The sequence below is a fragment of the Emys orbicularis genome, chromosome 1, assembly GCF_028017835.1.
Source record: "Emys orbicularis isolate rEmyOrb1 chromosome 1, rEmyOrb1.hap1, whole genome shotgun sequence".
Classification (NCBI taxonomy): Eukaryota; Metazoa; Chordata; order Testudines; family Emydidae; genus Emys; species Emys orbicularis.
This window is the reverse complement of record NC_088683.1, coordinates 6,871,277-6,892,971: the sequence shown is the minus strand read 5'-3', so window position 1 is coordinate 6,892,971 and position 21,695 is coordinate 6,871,277. Positions and strand designations below refer to the sequence as shown.

The window sequence follows — 21,695 nt, the reverse complement described above, 5'->3', positions numbered from 1 at the left end:
GGGCTATGTGTGTGTGGGGCCAGTGGGCTCCGGCCCGGGGGGTGGCAGGCATCACAGCCCACTTGGTTTTCCCCTCCCTGGTGCCGGCTCCACAGCCTGCTGCCCTGGGCTCACCGAGCGGCCCCCAGACCCTTCCTATGGCCTAGCCCATCTCAGCACCTGTGGGGCAGGGGCCCCTCAATCTCCCCCCGGGGCCCCGGACCTGGGCTGAGCTGGTATGGGTGCCTGTGGTGGCACCCCCCTGTCCAGCCCCTCCCTTGGTCCTCAGGGCTGGGCTGCTCGCTCAGAGCGGGGAGAGAAGCCCTGGGGTGCACGCCGACCCTCTCCCCCCCAACGGCAGCAGCTCGCCCCTCGCCTGCATACAACCAGGGGCCCCAACCTGGGAAAGCGGCTTCCTGCCCCTGCCACGTCCCCCAGGGGGCGACACACAGGGGCCCCTTTCCTGCTCATACCTAGCCCATCTCCAACCTCATTTGCCCTCGGTCATGCCCTTCACCCTGGGCCATGCCCTCTGCCAGTCTGTGCCCAGCCATCCCTCCACCCATCTACATCCCCAGCTATGCCCTCTGCCAGTCTGTGCCCAACCATGCCCTCTGCTCCATATGTGCCCGGTCTGCACCCCAGCCCTGCCCTCCACCCCTTTTGCGCCCTAGCCAAGCCCACCTGTGCCTGGTGTGCACGCTGGCCATGCCCTCTGCCCCTCCAGCTAGGCTAGTACTGGAGGAAAGCGAGAGAGGAAGTGATGAAAAACTGCTATAAAAAGTTCCTCTCTTCCTTTCACCCAGCCCAGTGCCCCCATCACGGTCCAGCAGAGGAGCATTGTGGGTAGCAGGCAGGCACCCCCGCGGACGAGCATTGTGGGTAGCAGGCGGGCACCCCCGCGGACGAGCATTGTGGGTAGCTGGGGGGCACCGTTTGGCAAGAACAGTCCTTGGTGCAGGGCAAGACAGTGGAGTCCATGGCTGATGGCTCTTCACCCGCGGGCGGGACGGAGTTCGGGGGGCACGGGCCTGGGGGGTGGAAGCACGCGCGTGTGTGTGTGTGTGTGTGTGTGTGTGTGAGAGAAGGGGAAGGGGGTGGGCGCCTCGCCGTGCCCGGGGGAGGCGCCGCAGCTCTGGGCGCTGGCTCCTGGCTAGGGCACGGTGACCTGGTAGGGGCTGCCTGGCACGCCCTCGTCGCCCCATTTGAGGATGAGGACGTAGTCCCCCTTCTCCTTGACAGTGTAGGTGACGTTGTAGACTCGGTTGCCCACGTGCTTGACGTACACCTCCTCGCAGGGCGTCTTGGGGCCGTGCACGCCCACCATCAGCATGTTGGTTCCTGCGGGGGGCAGAGAACGCGGCGGGGGGTGAGGAGGAGACAGCGTCCTGAGGGGGCCCAGGGGTGCAGCTTGGGCCAGGTCCCTGCAGGGCACAGTGCCCCCAGCACCAGAAACCCCATGGAAACTGGGCAGCCCCCGATACGCCCACCCCCCCGCTCTCGGGGGCTCACCCTGACCCCCAGCAGTGCTGAAGGAGACCTGGTTCTGAGTTAACTCCTGCGCCCCACGTTAGCACCCCTCCCCCAGCCACGTGACCCACCAATCCCGTCCCCTGCTGGACAGGCTCTTCCCATCCCCGTTAAGCCCCACCCCTCCCCACCAGGTCCACCCCTTGTGGCCGGAACCTGCCCTTCCCACTAGACCCCGCCCCTTGAGGTCAGGCCCCGCCCCTCCCATACCAGCCTTGCTGCAGTCCACAGTAAAGGTGTTCTTCTGGCCCACGAAGGCCTTGGTGAGCCCGGGCCCCCGGGCCACCACCTTGCTGGCGTCGGAGGAGAACTTGGGCATGGAGCTGAAGCTGCTGCCCACGGAGGATGAGGACTTGGTGACTGTCTCCACCAGGACGGTGGAGGTCTCATGGAGGCTGTGGCCGCCGGAGAGACGTGGCCCTGGAGAGGGGCAGGGGGACATGTAACCAACCACCCCCACACACACGGTGACCCCCTTCTGGCCCGTAGCCTCCAGCCAGCCAGCCCCTGCTGCCTGAGCCCCACACCCGCTTCTCACAAGAGGCCTCGGGGGGCTGCCCCCAGTCTGACCAGGATCCTCCCCTGCCCCCCAGCCACTGGCATGGCTGGGACCCTGCCCCCACACCATGCTTGGCCAGGCTCCGCCCCTCTCCCCGTGCGTGGCCAGGCTCCGCCCCCCCCACGTGGCCGTACCTGTGACCTTGGCTTTGAAGGGGCTGCCCACGATGTGCTGGGGGCCGCCATACTTGATGGAGATGAGGTAGTTGCCGGGCGCCATGGGCGTGTAGGTGACCCTGTGGCCCTCGGGGCACTCCTGGCAGTCCAGCTTCACCTTGGAGGGGCCGTCGATGGTGACAGCCAGAGCGCCCGAGCCAGCGTTCACCGTGTTGACGAAGAACTCCGAGGACACGCCTGGGACGGGACGGGGGTTAGGGGGCAGCAGGGGCAGGGCCTGCCGGACCCAGCCCCCGGGCACCAGGAGCAGGGACCCTCCGCAACGGGCGCCAGGGGGCTGCAGCGCCAGAGGCTAAGCAGAGCCGGGGACAGCGAGGGCCATGGGACCATGTGTACCCACAAGGGGGAGATGCCAACCTCCGAGGGTTACACCTCTGGGTGTCGGGAGAGAGACGGGCACAGCCCGCCAAGTGCCACCGCATGGGAGGGCAGCCCAGAGCCGAGCGTCCCCTTCCCCGACCCACTGGATCTCCTTGGTGGACTCCCATCCAAGTGCTGGTGCTGCCCAGCTCGGGGACCAGCTCCGGCGCCTGGACCCCTCCCACGTCCCAGGACATGGCACGAGGGCACCAGCCAGGGCCGCGCCCTGCCCCCCTGCAGAGAACAGCCAGGCATGGGCTTGGGAGGGGGCCGTGCGCCCCTACCTGTGATGCCGCCCTCCAGGCCCGGGCCATACGCTGAGACGAGGCCCGGGTCCCCAGCCTGGCTCTGCTCCCCTACGCGGATCTTGAAGGGGCTGCCCGGGATGTGGCGCCCGTTGAACTTGACGTCGATGGAGTGCACGCCGTTCTCGCGCGGGATGAACCGGATGGTGGATTTATCTGCGGGGAGAGCAGGGCTTAGAGAGCTCGGCCTGGCCCCTTGCCGGCGCCCGCCCAGCCCACCCGAGGCTCAGGGGCTCTGAGGAACCTGCCCGGCCTGGCACAGGCCACCAAGGCTGCTCGCTCTGACCCTGAAGGCGCCACCCTCAGGCCAGTTACCGGCTCTGCATCTCCTGAGTCTCCAGGCCCCGTGGGGCAAAACCACTCCCAGGCTGGAGCCTGAGTGCAATCACCCATCTGCCAGCCCCGGGCACCTCCTCCTGCCCATGGCCAGACCCTCGCGCCTGCTCTGAGCCCGGGCGCCCTCACCGCTGTCCAGCTCCGAGATGTAGCACTCCTCCACCATGCCCGAGGGCGTGTGCACCTTGGCGTCGATCACACCCCGCGCCCCGTTGAGCTGCACCGCGAAGGACGCTGGCTGGTTGACCTTTAACCCCGTCTCCTGCGATGGCAAAGCGGGGTGAAGCCAAGGCCCGGGCGGCGCTGGGAGCAGCAGGGGCCGGTTCCCAGGGGGAGGCCAGCGGAGCCTTGGGTTAACCCAGGTTGGGACCATCACCCCCCAGCACAGAGGGGGGCAGGGGGAGACCCGCAGCAGTGGGCACGTCAAAGCCCTGCACCCTGCTAGATCCGCCCCCCCCCCCCCCCCCCCAGACCAGACGGGCACATGGTCGTGGTTCTGGGGCCTTCCCAGGCTGCAGGGACCACGGCCCCACTGCAATTGCCCCATCTGCTGGGGGACATGCAGGGGACTATGGGTCAGGGTTGAGGGGTACTGGCAGAGCTGGGAGGGGGACTCCAGGGCTGGGCTATCAGGGGGCTGCGGGTCAGGGTTGAGGGACGCTGGCGGGATTGTGGTTCACGTCCCTCTGGTGCCAGCACCGCGTGCGCTGGCCCCTGGCACTGAACACCACCCCTCCCCCCCCCCCGCCAGGCTGGCCACGTAGTACCTGGAGGCTGGTCACCGTCAGCCTGCGGGCATCATCGGAGAGCGAGGCCACCGGCACCACGAAGGGGCTGTCGGGGACGTGCTCCTCGTTGAACTTGATGGACACCTCGTAGTCCCCTGGGGAGCAGAGCCAGCGGGACAGGTCAGGCTCCGGCCCGGCAGCCCGAGGCACCGGCGCAGCTCCAAAGGCCAGGCTGCCGAGCTGTGCTGGGTGCCATGGGCCCAGGGCTGGCACCACGACGGGAGCAGGGATTGGGGGGCTGGCTCCAGGGCCGCTGAGTCCTGTAGCTCCCAGGCCAGAAGCCCCCGCCCTGGGGGACCCGCAGAGCTGGCCAGGCCAGGTTCAAGGGGCCCTGCAGGCAGAGGGGGGCTGGGGGTCGAAAGGGGCAGGCTGATCTGTTGGGGGGAGGGCTCCTTTGCCCCTCAAAGCTGCCAGGAGATTGGGAGCAGGAGGCTGGGGGCGTGGGGTGGCTGAGAGGACGTGCCGGGCCCTCCATGGCCGTGGGGGGGATGCTTGGGAACGACGTGCAGGGGACGGAGCCCGGCGACTGGCTGGGGATCGGCTGCCTTTGCACTGCTGGCCCTGCACCCCCAGCCGCCCCACAACGGGACACGAGGGGTCTGACCCATGGGCGGCACCAGCCCAGGCTGCGGAGGACAGCCAGGCAGATGGGGGGCTGGTGGGGCAGCAAGGAGCCAGGGCCCAGCCTCGCGCACCCACCTGGCTCCTGCACGATGTAGGAGACGCCGCAGGAGCCGTCCTTCCGGTCCTCGAAGGCGATCTCGGCCTTGCTGGGCCCCTCGATGGCGATGGAGAGGCCCCCGGCGCCTGCCTCCCGCGTCCAGATGCTGAACTCGGCTGGGGGCAGAGAGCGCTGTCAGGGGCGGGCCCTGGGCCCAAAGCGCCCCACACTCCAGCGCCCCAGACCCCCTGATGCCCCATCCCTGAGCCACACCCAAATGCCCCAGCCGGCGCCTTCCCTGAGCCGTCACCAAACACCCCAGCCGCCTCCAAACGCCCGAGCCATCCCCATCCCTGAGCCACCCCCCCAATGCCCCAGCCACCCTCAAATGTCCGAGCCGCCCCCATCCCTGAGCCACCTCCATCCCAATGCCCAAGCCCCCCAATCTCTCCCCCCTGCCCCCCAATGCCCCATTCTCCCCTCCAGCCATGTGGACTCTGGTGCCCACCCGGCGCAGGCCCCACTACCTGGCACTCCAGCGACGCCCCTCTCCAGGCCGGTGCCCCCAGCCCGCACCTTGTGGGCACCCCCCTCGCCCATGGGCCCCACGGTGAACTGGAAGGGGCTGCCCGGCACGTGCTGCCCGCGGTACTTGACGTGGACGGTGTGGGCGCCCATCTCCTGAGGCACGAAGCGCACGCTATAGGCGCTGTCCTCGCCCTCGATGATCTCCGCGTCGGCCGTCTGCCCCGACGGGCTGGTCACCTGGGCCGTCATGGTCGGGGCGCCCGCCTCGCCTGGCCAACGAGAGACGGGCAGGGCCGTCAGCCAATCACAGCCCTGCGGCCCTCCCACTGCCGCCAGCACTGCCATGCAGCCACCTCTGGGGTGGGGCACCGCCTGCCTGACACCCCCACACTATGCTACGGGATGGAGCTGCAGCCCCGACCACCAGCACGGCACCAGCGGGCACAGGCTCTCCCCGCCACGCTCGGGGGGTGCGGCCCCTGCCCCCAATTTGGGACAGGAAGCGAAGGAGGGTCCTGTGCTGAACGGGCACTGAGTGGGCATGGAGTCACCTGCCCTGGGATCTGGGCAGGGTACCAGGGCTAACGCCCCTATGAGGCAAAGAGCCAGGGGGTGACAATGCCCAGTGATGGGGCCAGCAGCGCAGCGCCCCCTAGTGGCACCCTGGGGCATTGGGGCCAGCACTGATTGTGAGGGGAGAGCGTCCCCTGCAGCACAGTGCCCCCTAGTGCCTCGTGGGTCGCACACCCGGGCACGTTTGCTTGAGACGCGTGTGCAAACCCGATGTGCCTGTGAGACCCCCGCGCCGCCTGCAGGACACCCCCCCCACAGCCAGGCTGCTGCCCATGGACAAGGCACACACGTTCCCCCCCTCCCCCGGCTCCACAGTTTGAGACACTTTCCCCCCATGCCGGGCACGCACCCTCTGGGGTGCGGGCGATGCTGCCGAAGGAGCCGAGGCTCTCGCGGCCCAGGAAGTCGCTGAAGACGTTGTGGAAGGGGGCCCCGCCGACCTGCGTGGACTCCTCCACCCGCACCTCCCGCGTGGTCTCGCCGCCCCGCGTCTTGCTGATCTCGGTGCGCTCAGTGCGCGTGTACGTGTGGCTGCTGCGCGTGAAGGTCCGCGTGAGCCGCTCCTGCGCCGACACCATCTGGAACCAGTTCCCTGCGCCGCACGGGGGGGGGGGGGAAATCAGAGAGGGGGCGCTGGGCCCCTGCCCCCAGCCCCTCTGCCCCCCATGGGCCTGGACCCCCCCGCCCCCCAGTGCCTGCTCCTCCCCAGAGCCAGCAGCGTCCCACTGCTGGGGAAGGGCCCTCCCCGTCCTTTCCACCCCCCAGCCCTGAGCCCCCCAAGGGCTGCAAATGGCTCCCAGTCCTGGCTCCCCATCCACAGGGCTCAGCCTGCCTGCTGGGGGCCCAGGCAGGGCAGGCAGCCCTCCCCCCCCCCCAATCAGTGTTCAGTCCTGCCCGGCTGCATGGGGCTGGGCGTGTCCCCCAGGCTCGGAGCAGAGCCCCCCCTAGGCTGTACCTGGGATCTTGAGATTGAGGTCGCAGGTGCTGCCGATGCTGGCGATGGAGGGCGCCTGGCGCCGGCGTGTGATGCTCTCCTTCATGCGCCCCTCACCCGTCACCTTCACCGTGAAGGGGCTCCCTGCACATGGACACGGCAGTCAGCCGCGCCCCCTGCCCCGCCCTGCCCACGGCTCCCACCCCCGCCTCGCCCATGGCACCCGCCCCGCCCCCCGCCCGCAGGGATGGCACAACGCCTCAGGGGAGCATGACACAATGCAGCCCCCTGCACTTCCAAACAACTTCACCCTGGGGCTTGGTGCCAGCACCCCCTAATGCCCAGGAGCCACCTGGGCTGTTTCTCTGCCTTCAGCGGCAGAGCTGGGGATAGAACCCAGGAGTCGTGACTCCCAGCCCCCCTGCTCTAACCACTAGGTCCCACTCCCAGAGCTGGGGAAAGAACCCAGGAGTCCTGGCTCCCAGCCCTTCCCCCCGCTCTAGCTGCTCCACTGAGCCACATTCCCCTTGGCAGGCTGCTGTCCCTGGGGCCAGTCTCAGCCAGCCCGGCTGTGCCCTGGCCATGCCCCCCACACCTGGCACGTGCTTGTCGGCGAACTTGATGTTGATGATGTAGTTGCCGGGCTCGGTGGGGCAGTAGGTCACCTTGCATGTGCCGTCCTCCACGTCCTCGCAGTTAATGTCCACCTTGCTGGGCCCCTCGATGGACAGGCCCAGCCCGCCGTAGCCTGGGGGCGAGTGAGCGTGAGCGTTGTGGGACCGCGCCAGCCGGAGCCCCCCACCGGGCACGCTGCCTGCCAGCACGGCGCCTGGGACCCCCCAGCGCCAGCCGGAGCCCCCCACCGGGCACGCTGCCTGCCAGCACGGCGCCTGGGACCCCCCAGCGCCAGCCGGAGCCCCCCACCGGGCACGCTGCCTGCCAGCATGGCGCCTGGGACCCCCCCACCGGGCACACTGCCCACCAGCACGGCACCTGGGACCCCCCCAGAGTCAGCCGGAGCCCCCACCGGGCACATTGCACGCCAGCAAGGCACCTGGGACCCCCCCAGCGCCAGCTGGAGCCCCCCACCGGGCACGCTGCCCGCCAGCACGGCCCCTGGGACTCTCCAGAGCCAGCCAGAGCCCCCCACCGGGCACGCTGCCCGCCAGCACAGTGCCTGGGACCCCCCCAGCGCCAGCCGGAACCCCCCCAGTGGGCACGCGGAGGTGGGCCCCACACTTTGTTCCCCAGGGCTCAGACCTGGCTAGACCTAACCGCCGGAGCCGCCCCTTGTCGGGGGCAACAGGGTGCCCGGTCCTTCCTCTGGGAGTGATTCCCGGCCGGATCCACACCCCTCTCCGGTCAGGACGTCCCCCAGAACCCAGCCCTGCTGGGAGCCCCCCGGCCGCTCCCCGGCTCCGTGGCACCAGCCTCACCTGCGGTGCGAGTGTCCACGATGAACTCGGACACCTCGAAGGTGCGTCCCTCCACCAGGCCCTGGCCCCACACCTTCACCTTGCTGGCGTCGCCGATCTCCGACTGCCCCACCAGGATCTTGAAGGGGCTGTTGGAGACGTGCTTCCCGCTCTTCCGCACGCTCACCACGTGCTCCCCCACCTCCTTGGGGGTGAACGAGATGCCTGGGGGAGACGGGACGGTCAGTGCCCGCGGGCGATGGGGACCGCCAGCCAGAGCCACGGGCCCAGCCAGCCCGGTGCCCTTCCCCCCAGCCGGCCCGGTGCCCCCTTCCCCGCCACAGCCACAGGCCCAGCCGGTCCGGTGCCCCCTCCCCCCACCCAGAGCCACGGGATCAGCCGGCCTGGTACCCCTCCCCCGCCACAGCCACAGGCCCAGCCGGCCCGGCGCCCCCTTCCCCGCCACCCAGAGCCACGGGCCCAGCCGTCCTGGCGCCCCCTCCCCCGCCACCCAGAGCCACGGGCCCAGCCGGCCCGGCGCCCCCTCCCCCGCCACCCAGAGCCACGGGCCCAGCCGGCCCGGCGCCCCCTCCCCCGCCACCCAGAGCCACGGGCCCAGCCGGCCTGGCGCCCCCTCCCCCGCCACCCAGAGCCACGGGATCAGCCAGCCCGGCGCCCCCTCCCCCGCCACCCAGAGCCACGGGCCCAGCCGGCCCGACTCCCCCTCCCCCGCCACCCAGAGCCACGGGCCCAGCCGGCCCGGCGCCCCCTCCCCCGCCACCCAGAGCCACGGGCCCAGCCGGCCTGGCGCCCCCTCCCCCGCCACCCAGAGACACAGGCCCAGCCAGCCCGGCGCCCCCTCCCCCGCCACCCAGAGCCACAGGCCCAGCCAGCCCGGCGCCCCCTCCCCCGCCACCCAGAGCCACGGGCCCAGCCGGCCCGGCGCCCCCTCCCCCGCCACCCAGAGCCACGGGATCAGCCAGCCCGGCGCCCCCTCCCCCGCCACCCAGAGCCACGGGCCCAGCCGGCCCGACTCCCCCTCCCCCGCCACCCAGAGCCACAGGCCCAGCCGGCCCGGCGCCCCCTCCCCCGCCACCCAGAGCCACGGGCCCAGCCGGCCCGACTCCCCCTCCCCCGCCACCCAGAGCCACAGGCCCAGCCGGCCCGGCGCCCCCTCCCCCGCCACCCAGAGCCACGGGCCCAGCCGGCCCGGCGCCCCCTCCCCCGCCACCCAGAGCCACGGGCCCAGCCGGCCCGGCGCCCCCTCCCCCGCCACCCAGAGCCACGGGCCCAGCCGGCCCGGCGCCCCCTCCCCCGCTACCCAGAGACACAGGCCCAGCCGGCCCGGCGCCCCCTCCCCCGCTACCCAGAGCCACGGGCCCAGCCGGCCCTGCCCCGGCGCGGTACCGATGTGGCGGTTGGGCAGTCTCTTGAGCAGGCAGGGCTCCTCGTGGCCGGAGGGCGCCCGGATGGAGGCCGTCAGCAGGCTCAGGTCGCTCTCGCTGATCTTCAGTGACACGTCGGTGGAGGTGCCCACGTTGAGCTGGGACGTCCGCATGGAGTCGTCCCCTGCGGGGGGAGGGGGGGGGGACTGTTACTGGGCGGCACGGCCGGGGGGGAAGGGATGGGGGGGTGCAGCTGGGCCACAGAGAGGGGCCCCTTGCAGGGGGCAGAGGCCGGGCAGGGGCAGGTGGTGGTCCTGGGGGCTGGGTGGGGGACAGCTGGGGGTCTGTCAGGGGTAGGTGGGGGCCCCAGGGGCTGGGAGGGAGTCCATCAAGATGGCAGGGGCCCTGGGGACTGGCTGGGGGCAGGTGGGGGCCCGTTGGCGTGGTGGGGGTCCCGGGGCTGACTGGGGGCAAGTGGGGGTCCGTCGGGGTGGCGGGGGCCCCGGGGCTGTCTGGGGGCAGGTGGGGGTCCATCAGAGTGGCGGGGGCCCCGGGGGCTGGGTAGGAGCAGGTGGGGGTCCTTCAGGGTGGCGGGGGCTCCAGGGACAGGCGGGGGCCCCAGGGACTGGCTGGGGGCAGGTGGGGGCTCCAAGGACAGGCGGGGACCCTGGGGGCTGGCCGGGGGCAGGCGGGGGCTCCAGGGACAGGCAGGGGCCCTGGGGGCTGGCCGGGGGCAGGCGGGGGTCCGTCAGGGTGGCGGGGGCCCTGGGGGCTGGCCGGGGGCAGGTGGGGGTCTGGCGGGGGCACGGCGGGGGGCTCACCGGTGATCTTGGCGGTGAAGGGGCTCCCCGGGACGTGCTGATCGTCGAAGCGGACGATGACGCTGTAGTCGCCGGGCGCGGTGGGCAGGTAGGACACGGTGCAGGTCCCGTCCTTGTTGTCTTTGCAGGTGATCTCGGCCTTGGACGGGCCCTCGACAGCCAGCGACAGCCCCCCTGGGGAGCCGGCCGTCAGGGGCGCCATGACCACGGCCCCCGGCCCTTTTCCCCCAGCCTGCCCTGCCCTTCCCCCCCCACCAGCCCCCCACCCCGCCTCTGCCTGCCCCCCTCCCTTCCCCGCTCTTCCCCCCCAGACCCCCACCAACCTACCCCTGCCTGCCCCCCACCCTTCCGCCCCAGCCTGCCCTGCACTTCCCCCCACCAGCCCCCCAACCCCCCCACCTCGCCCTCCCACCAACCTTCCCCTGCCTGCCCCCTCCCTTCCCCCCAGCCTGCCCTTGCCCCCACCATTCCCGCACCCCTGCACCCTTCCCCTGCCCCACCCCTCCTTTCCCTGTCCCCAGCCACCCCCAGTACCTTCGCCGGCTCCCTTGGTGACGATGGTGAAGGTGGCCGGCCTGTTGACCATGCCGTGGCTGAGGCCGGGCCCATAGGCACTGACATGGCGGGTGTGGATGGCGTCCACGTAGAACTGCAGGGGGCTCCCTGGGGAGGGGGAGGCAGGGGCACCGTGACTGGGGGCTGGTCGGGTGTGTGTGGGGGTCCTGGGGGGCAGAGGCTCATGGGACACTGGGGGTGCTGTGGGGCAGGGAGGAGGCGGGGGGACTGGGAGTGGGGGCTTGTAGGGGGGTCCTGGCCCCAGGGGTTGGGCCCAGCCCGGCAGGAGAGGCTGGCTCTGAGCCCTGGGGACCCCAGGCTGGGCAGCTCCAGGGGCGCGGTGGGCGCTCGGCCTCAGACTCGGGGAGGGGGGGGGGGGGCTGTGTGACGAAGTGGGACTGTTCTTAATGTTTCCTCTGAATACTGTAGGGATGCCTCAGTTTCCCCTATGCATTTCTTAAGTCTCTAGGTGATGGGATAAAGGCCAGTGCACATAAATGGCCGACACTCTGTCTCCTGGCAACTAATGGCTCGGGCCCTTCCCCCCTGCAAGGGGATAGCTAAAGGTGTTGGACAACAAAGAGATCAGGTGACTTCCTGGCCCGGGAAAGAGACAAAGACCAGAGAGGAGGGGCTGGAGGGGGTTTCAGTTTGGAGCTGGCTGGGGACTAGGAGCGAGGGCAGACGGGGGTGTCTGGCTCACTGCCCCCCAAAATGGACCCGGCGGAGGGGTCCTGTTCTCTGTACCTACAAGCTCTGTTTTAGACTCTGTTCCTGTCGCCTAATAAACCTTCTGTGTTCCCGGCTGGCTGAGAGTCACGTCTGCGGAGTTGGGGGGCAGGACCCTCTGGCTGCCCCAGGACCCCGCCCGGGCGGACTCGCTGCGGGAAGCGCACGGAGGGGCAGGGGATGCTGAATGCTCCGAGGTCAGACCCAGGAAGGTGGAAGCTGTGGAAGCTTTTTGCCCTGGAGCCAGTCTGCTCCGAGAGAGGAGACTCCCCCAGAGTCCTGCCTGGCTTTGCGGGGAGCAGTTTCAGAGCATCGCCCGGGGACTCCATGACAGGCTGTTCTCCAGCCACCCCTCACACCAGGCCTGGGCTCTCAGCCCCCTAGGGGGCCGGCTCCTCCGAACCGGGCTGGCGCTAGGGGGTACTGGCTCCGGGGAGGGGGCAGAGCCGGGGGATGGGGCCTGGCCCCCGCTCTGGCCACATCAGGCAGGGGAGGAAGGGGCCATGGGGGACATGGCACCAAGGGGGAGGGGGGATCATCTGGGGGCTGAGGGGGGGCCCCAGGGCTCTCTGGGGCCTTCTCCCCATGGGACCCCCTGCCCCTGGGGCCTGGCGCACAGGGCAAGGCCCTGTCGGGAGAAGCCTGTCCCAGCAACAAGGGGAAGGGACGGGGGCGGGGCGCTCCCATCACCCCGCTTTGGGAGCTGCGGCTGGGCTGGTCCCGGGTGTTCCCCCAACCCCCCAGGAGCCATGGCCGGGCCAGTCCTGGGCATCCCCCCATCCCGCCCCAGGAGCCATGGCCGGGCGGGTCCCGGGGTCCCTCAGCTGTGGGCGGCCAGTCGCTCACCGGGGATGTGGTTGCCGTCGTATTTGATGTCCATCTCATGCAGCCCCTTCTCCACAGGTGCGAACCGCACGGTCACCGTCCCGTCCTTGTTATCCGTGATGCTGGGCCGGGCCGTCTTCCCCGAGGGCATGCGCACCTCGCCTGGGGGGGGGGGGGGGGGCGGCACCGTCAGCGGACACCTCCGCCTGCCCTGGCACTGCCCCAGACCTCCCACCCCGCTAGCTCTCCCACCCCTACCCGCTCCACCCCCCGAGCTCTCCTCCCACTACTACCCCCCCGGACCCTCCCACCCCTACCCCCCCCCAGCTGCTCCGCCCCCGAGCTCTCCTACCCCTACCCGCTCCACCCCCGCTACTACCTCCTGAACTCTCCCACTCCTACCCTCAACCACCAACCCCCCAAGCTCTCCCACCCCTCCGCTCTAACCCACCCCAACCCCCCCTAGCTTTCTACCCCCACCCCACCCCCTCCCTTCAATCCTCCTGAGCTCTCCCACCCCCAACCCTCCCAAACTCCTCTCCCACCCACCCACTCCAACCCCCCGATCTCTCCCCCCATAGTGCCGTCCCGCCCTGCCCAGGCTGGTGCCCCGGTGCCAGGCTCCCCCCGCCCGTACCGGTGATCTCCCCTTTCTGCACGGTGAGGGGGATGACGAGGTTGAAGGGCCGCAGCATGGTGTCCAGGTTCTCGGCGGGCACGACGGGCTGGTCCGTGGCCTGGCGGGGTGGAGGGAGGGGGCAGAGAGAGAGAGCATTGGCATGGGAGGCAGGGTGCCCGAGGCGGAGCAGGAGAGGAGCAGAGAGCGACAGGCCCAGGGCCCCGCACGGGCCCATGGGAGACAGAGCTGCAAGAGAAGGGGGGCGTGAGGGCGCGGGCACCTGGCGCAGGTACCCCAGCTGGGTGGAGCTCACTGGGGGGGGGGGAAGTCACTGCACCCAGAGCTTTGGGGGGGCCCTCATCCCGCAGCCCCGAAACCCCCTCTTAAGGGTGTGAGACAGGCATTGGCGCCGGCTCTGCATGGCCATGGCGCACCGGGCACCCGGGGGATTCGCCCATGGGCAGATGCACGGGCACCTATGAGGGAGGGGCCGGTGGAGGCTGGTGCGTGCCCTGCTGAGGGCAAGGGGGGCCCAAGTGAGCCCAGGGCAGAGATGGGGAGAGGCAGCAGGATAGGGCAGAGAGAGGCAGCAGGGCCGAAGGGAGCTCCTGGTACCCAGCGTGCCGGGGAGCCGCCAGCCTGGTGCGGCGAGAAGGGCTGGTGCAACTGGAGCGAGTCGCACGGCTCCTCGACGTGGGGGACGGTCTCGCACGCCTGGCGGGAGGCAAGGAACAGGTTAACGCGGGTGGCCATGCTGGCTCCACGGCTCATAGCCACGCTGCTGGGGGGTGCCCCACAGGATCCCTCAGCCCAGGCGCAGGGGTCGCTCGCCCAGCACCAAATTGCAGCCACCTCTGGGGTGGGATGCGGCAGCTGGCTAACAGCCCTGCAGCAACAGCGTCCAGCGAGGAAGGGTCCCCGCAGCCAAGGCAGGGCTCCCCTGCAGCGCCCCGGCCGGGGGACCTGTAACACCCAGGGTCCCCCCACGCTGAACGATGGCACCTTGGGCAGCAAAGCGCCCCCTAGTGCCACCCTGCGGCACTGACAAGGGGCATACGCCCCCTCCTGAGCCCCCTCTCCCTGCAGCACGGCGCCCCCTAGTGCCACCCTGCGGCACTGACAAGAGGCATACGCCCCCTCCCAAGCCCCCTCTCCCTGCAGCACGGCGCCCTCTAGTGCAGCACTGGGGCCAGCACTGACCCCGACAGTCCCAGCGGGACCCCCAGCCCCCAGGTTTCCCTGCAGGTCTCCCCACTTGCCGCCGGACCCACCAGCACGTGAAAGGGGCTGTTGGGAATGAGCTCGCCCCCAAAGCGGATGGTGATGACGTATTTGCCCGGCTCGGGCGCCGTGTAGTAGATGTCGAAGGTGCCGTCGTGGTTCTCCACCACGTCCACGTCCAGCTCGGCCCCGTCCGGCGTGGACACCTTGCACGTCACCTTCCCCTTGCCCGCCGCCTTGGCGTCCACGGTGATCACCGTCTCCTCCCCGATCTGGATGGTGGGGCCCAGGCAGGCGCCTGCGGGGCGGAGGGGTATGGTCGGTGAGGGGGGGCAGGTGCCAGGGGCCCCGCCAGCACCAGCCCCACTGCCCAGCCCAAGGGAGCTGAGCCTGGCTGGGGGTGTTGTAGAGGCCGGCCACCAGAGGGAGCCGTGATCCCTGCCTTCAGCCAGGGGTTCAAATCCCACCCCAGGCAGCCCATGCCCTAGGAGTCGGCTCAGAGCAGCCCGCAGAGGCCCAGGCGTCCGGCCGCATTGCCCTGCTTAGCCTGGCTGTGCAGGAATGGGGGGCGGGGTGTCAGTCCCAGGTCCCCCCCCCAGCTCACAATGGCCAGAGCCGCCCACAGCAGCACAGAGCAGGACTTACCCAGTCCATGGCCCCCAATGGACACTGCAAAAAGAGGGAGGGAAAACCAGTGAGAACGCGGCCGGCCACGGGGCAGGGGCTGAGGTTCGGGAGTGAGGGGCAGAGGCCATGTGGGGTGGGGGACTGGAGGTCTTGTGGGGCGGGAGGGGGGCCGGAAGCCACAGAGGCCACATGGTGGCGCTGGAGGCCGCATGGGGCGGAGGCCATGTAGGGCGGGGGCTGGAGACCACGTGGGGCAGAGTCTGGGAGCCTGGGGGAGGGGGGGCAGGAGGCTGCTTGGGGTGGAGTCCGGGGGCTGCGTGGGGAGGGGGCCAGAGGGCGCGGGAGGCGGGGGCCGGGGGCCACTTCGGGGGGGGCAGAGAGTGCAGGGGGCAGAGGCTGGGGGCTGCTTCGGGGGGGGGCGGAGGGCACATGGGGCAGGGGCCGGAGAATGTGTGGGGCAGGGGCCAGGGGCCACTTCGGGGGGGGGGCTGGAAGGCGTGTGGGGCAGGGGCCGGGGGCCACGTGGGGCGGAGTCCGGTGGCGCGGAGACCGTAGGGCGCATGGGGCGTGGGTCGGAGGGCACGTATGGGGGCGGGGGCTGCGTGGGGCAGGGGCCGGGAGCCGCATGGGGCAGGGGAAGGGGCCGGGAGCCACGTGGGGCGGGACCCACCTGTGACCAGGCACTTGCTGGCATCGCCGCTGGGCTGGGCCAGGGTGCGGAAGGGCGAGAAGGGGATCTCGTCGCCCCCGTACTTGATGGTGATGGTGTAGCGCCCCGTCAGGTCGGGCACGTAGGACACCGTGTAGGTGCCGTCCCCGTTGTCCCGGATGTTGGCCTTCTTGGGCTTGCCCTCGGGATCCTGGCCGGGCACAGACGGGTCACAGCCACTCAGCTCCCCAGCCCAGGGCAGCGGGCAGAGCCTGGCCTGGGCGCCCTCCCTGCCACCCCCAAGGGGGCTAGTGCCCAGGGACGTACCCCCATCACTGCCATGACCCCCCCCCAGCCCGGTACCCCCCCCAACAGAGCCATGAGCCCCCCAGCCCGGCATCCCCCAATCACAACCATGGGCCCCCCAGCCCGGCATCCCCCCAATCAGAGCCATGGGCCCCCCAGCCCAGCATTCCCCCATCAAAGCTGTGACCTCCCCAACCTGGTACTCCCCATCAGAGCCTTGGGCCCCACCCCAGAGCCGTGGCAGCACTCACCAGGATCTGCACGGTGAGTAGCCCCTCGCCAGCGTCGCGCGCGTCAATGGTGAACTCCACGGGCAGGCTGGCGGGGATGCCCGCGGCACTGAGGCCCGGCCCGCTGGCCCGCACCTTGCTGGCATCGTGAGCTGGCAGCGCCTTGATCTTAAACGGGCTGGAAGTGGACAGGCCAGAGTCAGAGCTGGGCCGGGCCAGCACCGATCCGAGGGGGAACCCACCCCCCAAGCCCGGACCTGCTCCATGCACTGGCACTCGATGGCCCTGCCCCGAGCCCCAGGTGCGCGGGCAGGATCTGGGCCCTGCTGCCGCGCTGGTACCGGGAGCCCACCGCCCACCGGGCTGGGCCTCTGGGTCTGGAGGGGCCCCTCACCCACCTCCGCTGGCCTGCCCAGGGAGGTGCCAGGCCCCCAGGTCCCGGGGGGCTGGTTCTAGCAGCCCAGCTGGCAGCCCTTAGCCAGGGGCGACGTCCCAGCCCGAGCCGGAGGCCGCTGCTGCCGGGGCGGGGGAGGGCCAGGTCTACACGGAGCCCTCAGCGAGTGTCGAGCCAGGACTGGCCGGGGCACGGCTCTCTCATACGTCTGCCCCCGGGAGCACCCAGCAGGAGGGGCAGGTTGAGGGACGGGCACAACTGGGCTGGGGGGCTGCCTGGCTGGGCTGTTAATGTGACAAAGTGGGAATGTTCTTAATGTTTTCTCTGAAGACTGTGTGCCTCAGTTTCCCCATGTGTTACTGGAGTATCTAGGTGGTGGGATAAGGGTGTGTGATTGGTGCAGAGACCCCTAGAGGGCAGGTGTGATGCCGACTGGCTGCCTGGACACAGAGAATGGCCGATACTCTGTGTCCTGGCAACGGATATAAACCTCCTGTGTCCGAGGCTGGCTGGGAGTCAGTGCTGGCTGCGGAGTGGGGGTGCAGGGCCCCTGTGGGGGCAGGGGAGGCTGCCCCAGGCGTCCCAGCCCGGTGGACTCACTGCGGGGAGCTCAGGGGGTGAGCGGGGGGCTGAATGCTCCGAGGTCAGACCCAGGAAGCGCTGAAGCCGAGGAGGCTCCTTGCCCTGCGGAGAGTGGCCCTGTGGGGAGACCCGGCACCAGAGTCCTGCCTGGCTCCGATCCCAGCGGGGTCAGAGCCCCGAGCCTGGGACTCCGGGCCGGTTAGGATTCAATCTGACCTTCTCCGGAGCCTGCCCCAGCCCCCTGCATCCGGCCAGCCAGGCCCCAGGCTCCAGCGGCCATTGTACTTCGGCCTTGTGCCCCCCCACATTAAGCCCCCTCACACCACACTAGCCCCCCTGCCCGGCTCACCTGCGCGGCACCTCCTGGTCGGCGTACTTCACGGCCACGGTGTAGGGCCCGTCGCTGGCCGGGGTGTAGTTCACCTTGTGGGTGCCATCCCCGTTGTCCCGCACGTCCACCGGCTCGGCCAGGCCTGTGGCAGAGGGGGCACGGCCCGGAGGGCTCAGTGTGGGCGCCAGGGGAGCCCCCCCCCATGGGTACCGCCGCAGGGGGGCATGGGGAGGCGACCTCTGGGTAGGAGGGGCTGCCCCAAGCCCCCTCTCCCCATGAGCCATCCCATCCCCTCACACCAGCCCTACGAGCCATGCCATCCCCCACCCCTATGAGCCATCCCATCCCCAACCCCACCCCCTACGAGCCATCCCATCCCCCACCCCCTAAGAGCCACCCCATCCCCCACCCCATGAGAATCCCATCCCTCTACGAGCCATCCCCAGGGGGTTTGATGCCCCATTCCCATCCTGCGCCCAGCCCTGGCATGCCCGGCCTGGCACTGCCCAGCCGTGGTGGGGACAGCCCAGGGCTCTGCTCCGGGTACCTGAGGGCCCGAGGACCGTCACCTCCAGGGGCGCCAGCCCGGCCTTGCTGCAGTCGACAGTGAAGGTCTGGGGGACGCGGGCCCGGACGCCAGCCCCCAGCCCGGGGCCCGAGCACTTCACCTTGCTGGGATCCACCACGTCCTTCACGGGCACTCGGAAGGGGCTCCCTGTTGGGGGAGGGGCGGTTACCAACCGGGGGGCAGCTGGACTCCAGCCCCCAGAGAGGGGCAGGGAGCCTGGCCTGCAGTAACTTCAGGGGGACGTCACCCCGGATCGGGAACGAACCCCACACCCCAGGGGCTGCCAGCCCGGCCAGGAACCACCACAGCAACCAGCACAGAACCTTCCGCCCCAGACCAGAGCCGGGGCCCAGCCAGCCCGGTGCCCCCGCCGCCCCGGTCCAGAGCCTGGGGCCCAGCCAGCCCGGTGCCCCCCGCCCCGGTCCAGAGCCAGGGGCCCAGCCAGCCCGGTGCCCCCCGCCCCGGACCAGAGCCTGGGGCCCAGCCAGCCCGGTGCCCCCCGCCCCGGACCAGAGCCGGGGCCCAGCCAGCCCGGTGCCCCCCCCGCCCCGGACCAGAGCCAGGGGCCCAGCCAGCCCGGTGCCCCCCGCCCCGGACCAGAGCCTGGGGCCCAGCCAGCCCGGTGCCCCCCGCCCTGGACCAGAGCCTGGGGCCCAGCCAGCCGGTGCCCCCGCCCTGGACCAGAGCCACGGGCCCAGCCAGCCCGGTGCCCCCCGCCCCGGACCAGAGCCTGGGGCCCAGCCAGCCCGGTGCCCCCCGCCCCGGACCAGAGCCTGGGGCCCAGCCAGCCCGGTGCCCCCCGCCCCGGTCCAGAGCCTGGGGCCCAGCCAGCCCGGTGCCCCCCGCCCCGGACCAGAGCCTGGGGCCCGGCCAGCCCGGTGCCCCCCGCCCCGGACCAGAGCCTGGGGCCCGGCCAGCCCGGTGCCCCCCGCCCCGGTCCAGAGCCTGGGGCCCGGCCAGCCGGTGCCCCCCGCCCCGGTCCAGAGCCACGGGCCCAGCCAGCCCGGTGCCCCCCGCCCCGGTCCAGAGCCTGGGGCCCAGCCAGCCCGGTGCCCCCCGCCCCGGTCCAGAGCCTGGGGCCCAGCCAGCCCGGTGCCCCCGCCCCGGTCCAGAGCCTGGGGCCCAGCCAGCCCGGTGCCCCCCGCCCCGGTCCAGAGCCTGGGGCCCAGCCAGCCCGGTGCCCCCCGCCCCGGTCCAGAGCCTGGGGCCCAGCCAGCCCGGTGCCCCCCGCCCCGGACCAGAGCCTGGGGCCCAGCCAGCCCGGTGCCCCCGCCCCGGACCAGAGCCTGGGGCCCAGCCAGCCCGGTGCCCCCCGCCCCGGACCAGAGCCTGGGGCCCAGCCAGCCCGGAGCCCCCCGCCCCGGTCCAGAGCCTGGGGCCCAGCCAGCCGGTGCCCCCCGCCCCGGACCAGAGCCAGGGGCCCAGCCAGCCCGGTGCCCCCCGCCCCGGACCAGTGCCTGGGGCCCAGCCAGCCCGGTGCCCCCCGCCCCGGACCAGAGCCTGGGGCCCAGCCAGCCCGGTGCCCCCCGCCCCGGACCAGTGCCTGGGGCCCAGCCAGCCCGGTGCCCCCCGCCCCGGTCCAGAGCCTGGGGCCCAGCCAGCCCAGTGCCCCCCGCCCCGGACCAGTGCCTGGGGCCCAGCCAGCCCGGTGCCCCCCGCCCCGGTCCAGAGCCGGGGCCCAGCCAGCCCGGTGCCCCCGCCCCGGACCAGAGCCAGGGGCCCAGCCAGCCCGGTGCCCCCCCGCCCCGGACCAGAGCCTGGGGCCCAGCCAGCCCCCCGCCCCGGTCCAGAGCCTGGGGCCCAGCCAGCCGGTGCCCCCCGCCCCGGACCAGAGCCTGGGGCCCAGCCAGCCCGGTGCCCCCCGCCCCGGTCCAGAGCCTGGGGCCCAGCCAGCCCCCCGCCCCGGTCCAGAGCCTGGGGCCCAGCCAGCCGGTGCCCCCCGCCCCGGTCCAGAGCCTGGGGCCCAGCCAGCCCGGTGCCCCCGCCCCGGACCAGTGCCTGGGGCCCAGCCAGCCCGGTGCCCCCCGCCCCGGACCAGTGCCTGGGGCCCAGCCAGCCCGGTGCCCCCCGCCCCGGTCCAGAGCCTGGGGCCCAGCCAGCCCCCCGCCCCGGTCCAGAGCCTGGGGCCCAGCCAGCCGGTGCCCCCCGCCCCGGTCCAGAGCCTGGGGCCCAGCCAGCCCGGTGCCCCCGCCCCGGACCAGTGCCTGGGGCCCAGCCAGCCCGGTGCCCCCCGCCCCGGTCCAGAGCCTGGGGCCCAGCCAGCCCGGTGCCCCCCGCCCCGGACCAGAGCCTGGGGCCCAGCCAGCCCGGTGCCCCCCGCCCCGGACCAGAGCCTGGGGCCCAGCCAGCCCGGTGCCCCCCCCGCCCCGGACCAGAGCCTGGGGCCCAGCCAGCCCCCCGCCCCGGTCCAGAGCCTGGGGCCCAGCCAGCCGGTGCCCCCCGCCCCGGACCAGAGCCTGGGGCCCAGCCAGCCGGTGCCCCCCGCCCCGGTCCAGAGCCTGGGGCCCAGCCAGCCCGGTGCCCCCCGCCCCGGACCAGTGCCTGGGGCCCAGCCAGCCCGGTGCCCCCCGCCCCGGTCCAGAGCCTGGGGCCCAGCCAGCCCGGTGCCCCCCGCCCCGGACCAGAGCCTGGGGCCCAGCCAGCCCGGTGCCCCCCGCCCCGGACCAGAGCCTGGGGCCCAGCCAGCCCGGTGCCCCCCCGCCCCGGACCAGAGCCTGGGGCCCAGCCAGCCGGTGCCCCCCGCCCCGGACCAGAGCCAGGGGCCCAGCCAGCCCGGTGCCCCCCGCCCCGGACCAGTGCCTGGGGCCCAGCCAGCCCGGTGCCCCCCGCCCCGGTCCAGAGCCTGGGGCCCAGCCAGCCCGGTGCCCCCCGCCCCGGACCAGTGCCTGGGGCCCAGCCAGCCCGGTGCCCCCCGCCCCGGACCAGAGCCGGGGCCCAGCCAGCCCGGTGCCCCCGCCCCGGACCAGAGCCAGGGGCCCAGCCAGCCCGGTGCCCCCCCGCCCCGGACCAGAGCCTGGGGCCCAGCCAGCCCCCCGCCCCGGTCCAGAGCCTGGGGCCCAGCCAGCCCGGTGCCCCCGCCCCGGACCAGAGCCTGGGGCCCAGCCAGCCCGGTGCCCCCCGCCCCGGACCAGTGCCTGGGGCCCAGCCAGCCCGGTGCCCCCCGCCCTGGACCAGAGCCTGGGGCCCGGCCAGCCCGGTGCCCCCCGCCCCGGACCAGAGCCGGGGCCCAGCCAGCCCGGTGCCCCCCGCCCCGGTCCAGAGCCAGGGGCCCAGCCAGCCCGGTGCCCCCCCGCCCCGGACCAGAGCCTGGGGCCCAGCCAGCCCCCCGCCCCGGTCCAGAGCCTGGGGCCCAGCCAGCCGGTGCCCCCCGCCCCGGACCAGTGCCTGGGGCCCAGCCAGCCCGGTGCCCCCCGCCCCGGACCAGTGCCTGGGGCCCAGCCAGCCCGGTGCCCCCAGCCCCGGACCAGAGCCTGGGGCCCAGCCAGCCCGGTGCCCCCCGCCCCGGTCCAGAGCCTGGGGCCCAGCCAGCCCGGTGCCCCCCGCCCCGGACCAGTGCCTGGGGCCCAGCCAGCCCGGTGCCCCCCGCCCCGGACCAGTGCCTGGGGCCCAGCCAGCCCGGTGCCCCCCGCCCCGGACCAGAGCCTGGGGCCCAGCCAGCCCGGTGCCCCCCGCCCCGGACCAGAGCCTGGGGCCCAGCCAGCCCGGTGCC

At 72.7% G+C, this 21,695-nt stretch overlaps 1 protein-coding gene across 4 annotated transcripts in view; it reads right to left on the bottom strand.

The window, feature by feature from the left end:
- Window positions 1–1,132: 1,132 nt before the first annotated feature.
- Window positions 1,133–21,695, bottom strand: part of FLNC (filamin C) — a 56,702-nt gene continuing 36,139 nt past the window's right edge. The window contains exons 25-48 of one of the 4 annotated variants that reach the window (XM_065402984.1): window positions 17,966–18,133; window positions 17,437–17,560; window positions 16,133–16,289; window positions 15,597–15,786; window positions 14,945–14,968; window positions 14,350–14,597; window positions 13,694–13,792; window positions 13,097–13,196; window positions 12,481–12,621; window positions 10,885–11,013; window positions 10,351–10,524; window positions 9,552–9,713; window positions 8,166–8,369; window positions 7,325–7,477; window positions 6,751–6,873; window positions 6,145–6,387; window positions 5,222–5,491; window positions 4,733–4,870; window positions 4,013–4,128; window positions 3,375–3,507; window positions 2,889–3,065; window positions 2,203–2,421; window positions 1,720–1,929; window positions 1,133–1,320 (exon numbers count right to left, since the gene is read on the bottom strand). In XM_065402984.1, coding sequence (XP_065259056.1) covers window positions 1,133–1,320; window positions 1,720–1,929; window positions 2,203–2,421; window positions 2,889–3,065; window positions 3,375–3,507; window positions 4,013–4,128; window positions 4,733–4,870; window positions 5,222–5,491; window positions 6,145–6,387; window positions 6,751–6,873; window positions 7,325–7,477; window positions 8,166–8,369; window positions 9,552–9,713; window positions 10,351–10,524; window positions 10,885–11,013; window positions 12,481–12,621; window positions 13,097–13,196; window positions 13,694–13,792; window positions 14,350–14,597; window positions 14,945–14,968; window positions 15,597–15,786; window positions 16,133–16,289; window positions 17,437–17,560; window positions 17,966–18,133 — 3,890 coding nt within the window. The remainder of the gene's footprint in view (window positions 1,321–1,719; window positions 1,930–2,202; window positions 2,422–2,888; window positions 3,066–3,374; window positions 3,508–4,012; window positions 4,129–4,732; window positions 4,871–5,221; window positions 5,492–6,144; window positions 6,388–6,750; window positions 6,874–7,324; window positions 7,478–8,165; window positions 8,370–9,551; window positions 9,714–10,350; window positions 10,525–10,884; window positions 11,014–12,480; window positions 12,622–13,096; window positions 13,197–13,693; window positions 13,793–14,349; window positions 14,598–14,944; window positions 14,969–15,596; window positions 15,787–16,132; window positions 16,290–17,436; window positions 17,561–17,965; window positions 18,134–21,695) is intronic. The other 3 variants (XM_065403011.1, XM_065402993.1, XM_065403002.1) reach the window with 3 other exon arrangements.